Raw genomic sequence first — 7,828 nt, 5'->3', positions numbered from 1 at the left:
CAAATGATCTTTAACTCTGATACAATATAATAAAAGAGGAAAGATTAATAAAAGCTAATAATTGTTAGTAATGCCTGAATGAGGTCTTGTCGACATCTAAAAAAAAAAGAGAGGAAAGATTAATAGTACTTCTAATACTTGAGTACGACATGATCATTATTCTTGTTCTTGGATGACATCTAACTCTTGGTTTAGCTTCAGTCTTGTGGGATTTGTTGAGGCAAACGGGTTAGGAGGCATAGTTAGTTCATGCCCTCCTTCTAACATTTGAATCACAACTTTCATGGAAGGCCGATTCGCTGGATGCCATTGGATGCACCAAAGTCCAATAATTGCAAGTTTCTTTGCAATTTCAGCATCTTCATCATCCTCAATAAAGACTCGCAGGTCTTCTTTTTGATCTAAGAAATTGTAGATCCATTCTGGAAAGTAAACTACTTGATTGGTATTATTTGCTGTAATGTCAACATTTTTCCTTCCTCCAACCACTTCAAGCAATAAAATTCCAAAACTATAGATATCAGATTTATAAGAAACATTTCCGAAGTTCCTAGAGAACACTTCTGGTGCGATATATCCCATGGTCCCTCTGGCTGTGGTCATGGACACTGCACTCTTATCCTTGGAGCACAACTTGGCAAGACCAAAATCAGAAATTTTTGGATTGAAATTTTCATCTAGCAAAACATTATGAGGCTTGATATCAAAATGGAGGATTTGTTGGTCACACCCTTCATGAAGATAATCAATACCTTTTGCTATGCCAATAGCAATATCTTGCAGTTTGTTCCAACCAAGGAAACGGTTTTTAGTGTCCGCTGAAGATATGAACTTATCTAATGAATAATTTGGTGAGAACTCATAAACTAGAGCTCGTCGAAATCCATCTGCACAGAAGCCAACCAAGCGAACAATATTAACTTGGTGAATCCTACCCATCGTCCCTACTTCATTTATAAATTCTTCACCATTTTCTTTGGAAGCGTTTAGGATCATCTTCACCGCAACATAGATTTCATTTGAAAGCTTTCCTTTGAATACTGTTCCATATGCTCCTTCGCCTAACTTCTCAACAAATTGATTTGTAATCCTTTTAATATCGGCATACGAGAATCTTGTGGGCTTGAAATTTTTGTAATCCTCCAAAAATGTTTTGATCTTTGCTTGATTTTGTTTTTCTGCTTTATCATAGCTATAAAGGCGGTAAAGAGCAAAGACTGCTACTACTAATAGAAATGAACCTAAGATGATGCCTGCATGTTAAAACATAATTCGTAAGTGATCAAGAACTTCTTTCTACCGAATAATAAATACTTCAAAGTGAATTGTAGATCGAGGACTCACCAGGAATCTTTAATTTCGATAATAGACCTGTTAAAGATTTAACAAAATTAGATTCTCATTGTACACAGCAGAAAATAAATAATAGCTAAAGTGTGATACAGAAAATAAGCTTGTTATTTTTTCTTTGCGTTAGATGAATGAATCAACAGGGCAAGTAAAGTATAGATATATTGGGAAGCAAACATTTAATTATGTTTTATTTTTGGGTGGAAATGAATACAGGAAACTCGCCAATGCAGATGAACATTTATAAACTAAGCTTGAAACCTCTGTAAGAAACTGGAGTCCAAAGGTGGAAATTGATGGACAGAAAACAATAATACCTTTAGCATGTTTAGGGAAGCACTCTGTTTCTGATTCATTGCTATTACTCCTCAATCTACATCCCATTCCCTTCACTTCACACTCTCTGCAAACTGGTCTGGACCACTTCAATTGCAGAGTTTTATCACCCCCGATTTCCTTAGATACCGTATATTGGCCCTTCAAAATCAGAGTCTCAAACGAAATGGGAATTGATGGAAGAGTATACATCTTTTTACAAGATGCTATGGGCAAATCGGTTATGTCATCGTCCTTAAAGAAGGCACGAACTTCATGGCTTGGGCCACTAAGACAAGAGATGGCATAGTCAGTTTGTGTTTCTGTTGAGGAACAGTTGAATAAGGCGTAGTCCATCATGTAGAACTCTTCTTCGAACCGGAAAGTAGTAGAGGAAGACAAATTGAGTTGGCGAAGCTGTCTTGGAAAGCAATGATGCGGATCATGTATTTCAATTACCTGAGATATATAGTCAATCTTTTTCACAAAGAACTTCAAAGAAGTTGGCAGCTCGAGCACCGTATGTTTTGTATCAGTACAGGATAGATTAAACCCAGGCCATCCACAGTGGTGTGGCTGACTGTTAAGTCGGAAGGGAAATCGAATGGCTGGGCCACCGCCTCCACACCTTAATTCATCACACCCATTCTGGCCTTCTCCAAGGCCTACGGCGAAAACCACAAACAAGAAGAAATATGAGATGCCCATTTCAAAGCAAATATGCATCTCCGTGGTCCGGAAGGTTCAAATATGAGATTACCATAAATATATGTTTCTGGGTTTGGCTTTTCTCCGGTGATTACCTCTCACCCTGTTCAAAGTGAGCAGTAAACTCCGGGTGAAATTATCATTGACTTGGGCTTGAAGCATTTTTTATGCAGGGTCAAAGTTAATTACCAGGATGCTATTGCTAGCTGGCCTTCCTTAAATTGATATTTTCGCCTATCCATTTCATTTTAAATGGACTGAATTAAATGACCTTTTTTTTTTTTTTTTTTTTTTTTTTTTTTTTTATGTCGGCCACTAATTAAAAATAAATTTAAAACACGCAATCTCAATCAAATATGTGTGAAACCGTGAAAATACGTTACTCGATCGGTTGGATGTGAATAAAAGAGGGTCCTTTAGGCTAAAGGGACCAAGAACATAATTAGAATCTCTCTCTCACACTCTCTCTGTCTCTCTCTCAAAATGGCAGGACGAGTGGCCTTCTCTGCTGGACTCTGTGCCCTTATTGTTATTGTACTTGTCCATGAGAGTTGCAGTGCAGAGGATGGTCATCTCTGTGCTCCTTCTTCCTGCGGCGACATCCATAACATAAGCTATCCCTTTCGATTACAAGACCATCCACAAAACTGCGGCCACCCAAATTATACACTGTCTTGTGAGAAGAACCAAACAGTTTTACACTTATTTGCCGGAAAATACTACGTACGTCAAATCAATTACCAAAACTACACAATCCGAGTGGTAGACTCTGGTATTGATGAGGTATCCATCCCTCGTCATTTTCTAAACCGCAAGAATTTCAGTGACTGGGTTCCATATACCACGAATGAAACTCTATCAAAGGGTGTGGTTTTTGTGATGTGTGAAAATCCGGTGAATTCTCCATTCTATTTGAAGACTTCAACTTGCTTTAGGAATATTGGAGAGTATTCTTCCAAGATGTATAGATATGTTAAAGTCGGCAGAACGAATGCAGAGGATGTAGAGGACTCGTGCCAAGTAGATCGAATGTTTCTGACATCGTTGCCTCGAGATGATGACCGACATGTTTCCTGTTCAGACGTCCGCAACGAATTGGTATATGGTTTTGAGCTTTCATGGCGCCCCAACGAATCGGCTCGAGATGGTTTTGTGCTTGGAGGAGACGATTGCTACATCAATGAGGCGAATCGGCTCGAGATGGTTCATTGTTCTGGAATAATAGGTGAGTAAAGAAATTAAGAATGCAGAGAGAAAAAAAAAATGATGATTTCTAATTCCAAGTTTTCAACAGCTGATGTTCTTATTTTCTTTGTCAAAGCAGGACGACTAATTGTGGCATCCATGGGTGAGGTTTCTCTCTCAAAAAATTGATTTTTTATTTTTTTATTTTTTTTTAAGTTAATATAATTGGACGAGTGTTCCCGATGACACAATATATGAATAACTTGTTAAAATATTGATTATATGATTAAATTAACTTTTTATTATCAATATAACTAAAATTAATGTACCTGAAGAAATATAATTAAGTGTTTGGGAATTAGTTGATCTCAATCTTCTTAGACCCTCCAATTCTGTTGCTACTTTCTTCATACTAGGCCTATCCTCTCCTTTCACTTCTAAGCACTTCTTTGCAAGATTAGTCACTTCCTTTTTTTCGTGTCCGGCACCTTTTTCTGTAATAACAAACGATTAGTAATATTCTATGCATTTTCTCTTTAAACAGTAGTTCAATCGGCTAATGCAAGGACCACACCTTATGAAACGGAAGTCAATAAAAGATATTCTATGCATTTCTGCTCATAAATTCTATTATAACGTATTCAAAATTTGTTTACCAACTAACCTCAGTAAGAAAAATATTCACCCAAGCTAATAGCTTAGCTAAACAACAGTGAGAATGCACAGAATCAAGCACAATGAATTTAAAGCCCATACAGGTAAAATCTAGAGGTTTTTAAAGTTTAAGTTTCTTCTTAAGCATGAACAAGGGGAAATTATTTAATTTTTGATTAATTACTAATTGATTTATATTTTTCTATATGTTGCAGAGTTTCTTGCGGTACTACTGATCATTGGTAAGAATTTGTTTCTCTCCTTTAATCTTCAATTTTTAACAGATCCTTACTTAGATTGTGAAATATGAAAATAGTTTGAACGTGTAGACATGATGAAAATATTTATGAAATTTACAGGAAAAGGACAACAAATACCACGCTTAATTATAAGGATTTAGGAAGGAGATTAATTGGAAGTTATTACTAATTTTTATCAACTAAAAATAGTGGTGTTGACACCAATAAAACAATAAACTAATTTGTTTTCTTCTAATTACTTGGATGTTCATGCCCAGGACTATACCATATCCCAATAACTTTATTAGGGACTCCATGCGTGATTGCGTTTTTGATATACAAATGTCGTAGAAGGCATTTATCTATGTATACTGCTATTGAAGAATTTCTCCAAACCCACAACAACCTCATGCCAATAAGGTATTCATACTCAGAAATTAAGAAGGTGACCAAAAATTTCAAGGACAAATTGGGTGAAGGAGGCTATGGCACTGTGTATAAAGGAAGGCTTCGAAGTGGCCAACTTGTAGCTGTAAAGATGTTAGGTAAATCCAACGCTAACGGACAAGATTTTATAAACGAAGTTGCAACTATTGGAAGGATTCACCACGTTAATGTAGTGCGGCTTATTGGCTTTTGCGTTCAAGGGTCAAACCGGGCTCTTATATATGAATTCATGCCTAAAGGATCTCTGAATAAGTACATTTTTTCACCAGAAGAAAGTGATGTCTTAAGCTACAACAAAATATATGATATTGCTATCGGAGTTGGTCGAGGGATTGAATATTTACATCGAGGATGTGACATGCAGATTTTACATTTTGATATCAAGCCTCATAACATTCTTCTTGATGAGAATTTTATTCCTAAGGTTTCTGACTTTGGCCTTGCAAAACTGTATTCAGTAGATAACAGCATTGTTTCTTTGACAGCTGCACGAGGGACATTAGGATATATGGCTCCTGAATTATTTTACAAAAACATTGGAGGTATCTCCTACAAATCTGATGTTTATAGTTTTGGAATGTTATTGATGGAAATGGCGGGTAGAAGAAAAAACTTAAATGCATATGCGGAGCATTCAAGCCAAATTTGCTTTCCTACTTGGGTCTATGACCAATTGCAAGATGGAAATGACATAGAAATGGAAGATGCCACAGAAGAGGAAAAGAAAATGATTAAGAAGATGATTATAGTGGCATTATGGTGCATACAGATGAAGCCTAGTGATCGCCCTTCAATGAATAATGTCGTAGAAATGCTTGAAGGAGAAGTTGAATGCCTACAGATGCCTCCCATGCCTACTCTTTCATCGCCAGAGAGACCCGCTATGGATGCTGAAGAGAATTCAAATCAAAGTTGCTCATCAATTCAATCAGAGGAATCAAATCAATCAACTCAATTTTAAATACAAATTAATTAATATGTAAATTTGTGGAGTAGTTATTTTGATAGCAGAAAGATGCTTGATATTTATGTATAATAAATAAGAGTTCCTTTGATTGATAATAACTCTTCTTATTATGTCATTTCGTGTGTTCGGATTCTATTTCCTCATGCTTGACCACTGAATAGAGTTATAGTTTGAGAAGTTTTGGTGCTATTCTTCATCATCCACTAGTTATCCTTTGCTTTGTAAGTTTGGCATATTGGACTTGACCAATCCTTGTCGCTTAGAGATAATCATGGTCACATTAATTCATAAATTTATATTTTTGCGTGTGGAAGATAACGAGCAATTCGAGCAACTCTTTTTTGAAAGCTTTAGAAGAATACAGTGATATATATTATACAACAAAGGTTGAAGGTTTAAAGTCACCCTAGGGTTTGGGTTTGATTTATACGATGGGTGATTGACATGCTTTTGGTGAGTAATGGTTCGAGATATAAATTTAGCGCATAAGGTGTTTGAGAAAATGCCTGTGAAGAATATTGTACTGTGGTTACGTGGACTTTGATGGTAACTAGGTTCACCCAATTATGTTACCCATTAGAGGTTATAAATTTTGGTCTTGGCATATGTTTTTGGGAATAGGAAATTCTAGTCGAAATTTTATTTTCTTTCATCTAACCATGTACATAACCCCACTTACAAACCTTAGTACGTAGTCAGTGACGAAATTTGGCATTTCATTTGATAAGACAATAAAATATCAATAATGATGATTTATCTTGATCATGAAAATAGTGACTATTAATTGATAAGGTGGTTTGTTTGGGATGCACTGAGTTGTTATTATGTAAACTATTGTCAACTGAATAACTTGATTTTACGACTATTTAGTCAATGTTGTGAGTAATGTAAATTTAAATGTAAAGAGTAGGTCACTTGGATGTATTTAGTTGAGTATTTTCTATCTTATCTCATTGTAAGTTTCTATTTAAAGACACTGGCCATAAAGTTACTAAAATTATGGATGAGTTAATTTATCAAATGTTTAGTTTGTTGTTGAGAGAGGTTTAGGTTGTTTGAACTACCTTAAAGTAAGGAGGCTTAAGATCTCTCGAATTATTTAATAAAAATCTTTCTTTTTAATCCTCCGGCGCATGTTACGTGGGCACGCTACACATCTCTAGCATTTTCCTTCTAGAAGTATGTTTTTTTTTCCTCTCTCACCTTTCCTCTCTTTGGGTTTTTAGTTGCCAATGTCAGGTGACCATATATACATACCTACACCACCTTTTGCATTTTTTTTTTTTTTTTTTTCAAGAAACTTTACTTTAGACCTTTGAACTACTGCTGGTTTTGAAAAGACTCTCATAAATTTCAAAAACTCTCAATTTAACCCCTTAAACTTTCAATTTGATTCAATACCCCCATCCGTTAAATTCAGCCGTTAACCTTTAACAAAAGGTTATATATTTTATAAATCCCTAAGTCAACGCGCCAAAATAGAATACTTTCAAAACTTTTTTTTTTTCAAATTTTTACTCTTTTGGTCAATCAAAAAGCAAATTAACCTTTACCGTTACATTTTGCCTCAAATGTTATCGCCCGTCAATCCCACCTAAACGCACTGTTTTGCCATGTCAGCATATTAAATATAAAAATAAATAAATAAATTTTTGAGGGGGTGGCCGGAAAGCCACCACTTAGGGGTTATGGGGTGGCTTGTGGCCACCCCATAACCCCTATGGAGGTGGCTTGCGGCCACCCCTAACCCCTTCGGAGGTGGCTTTCCGACCAACCCTTCAATTTTTTTTTTTTAGATTTAATTTTTAAATTAAGTTAATAAAAAATTAATATGATGTGGCAAAACGATGCGTTTAGTTGGGACTGACGAATTTGGGAGAAAAAATAACGGTAGGGGTTAATTTGCCTTTTTGATTGACTCAGTGAGTAAAAATTCGAAAAAAAAAAAAAAAAAAAAAAAAAA

At 35.6% G+C, this 7,828-nt stretch overlaps 3 protein-coding genes across 4 annotated transcripts; 2 read left to right on the top strand and 1 right to left on the bottom strand.

Moving 5' to 3' along the window:
- On the bottom strand, positions 1-2,544 carry LOC132176985 (rust resistance kinase Lr10-like). 2 transcript variants are annotated; one of them, XM_059589161.1, is made up of 2 exons: positions 1,668-2,544; positions 1-1,253 (listed from the first exon to the last, which is right to left on the bottom strand). In XM_059589161.1, the coding sequence occupies exons 1-2, from the start codon at positions 2,389-2,391 to the stop codon at positions 157-159; spliced, it is 1,821 nt and encodes a 606-aa protein (XP_059445144.1). In that variant the 5' UTR covers positions 2,392-2,544; the 3' UTR covers positions 1-156. The 2 variants fall into 2 exon arrangements, 1 of the variants encoding a protein (XP_059445144.1); XR_009439707.1 differs by lacking the exon at positions 1,668-2,544 and adding an exon at positions 1,345-1,460 and having other exon boundaries at positions 1,164-1,253.
- A 179-nt stretch (positions 2,545-2,723) lies between these two features.
- Positions 2,724-3,606, top strand: LOC132177225 (LEAF RUST 10 DISEASE-RESISTANCE LOCUS RECEPTOR-LIKE PROTEIN KINASE-like 1.2). Its single transcript, XM_059589479.1, has one exon. It carries the CDS (start codon positions 2,857-2,859, stop codon positions 3,604-3,606), a length of 750 nt encoding a protein of 249 aa, XP_059445462.1. The 5' UTR covers positions 2,724-2,856.
- A 58-nt stretch (positions 3,607-3,664) lies between these two features.
- LOC132177224 (rust resistance kinase Lr10-like) lies at positions 3,665-5,859 on the top strand. The gene is made up of 3 exons (XM_059589478.1): positions 3,665-3,721; positions 4,428-4,454; positions 4,730-5,859. Exons 1-3 carry the CDS (start codon positions 3,718-3,720, stop codon positions 5,857-5,859), a joined length of 1,161 nt encoding a protein of 386 aa, XP_059445461.1. The 5' UTR covers positions 3,665-3,717.
- The last annotated feature ends 1,969 nt before the right edge of the window (positions 5,860-7,828 follow it).

This window comes from Corylus avellana, chromosome ca4 (genome assembly GCF_901000735.1).
Source record: "Corylus avellana chromosome ca4, CavTom2PMs-1.0".
Taxonomy (NCBI): Eukaryota; Viridiplantae; Streptophyta; class Magnoliopsida; order Fagales; family Betulaceae; genus Corylus; species Corylus avellana.
This window is presented reverse-complemented; position numbering and strand designations above follow the sequence as displayed.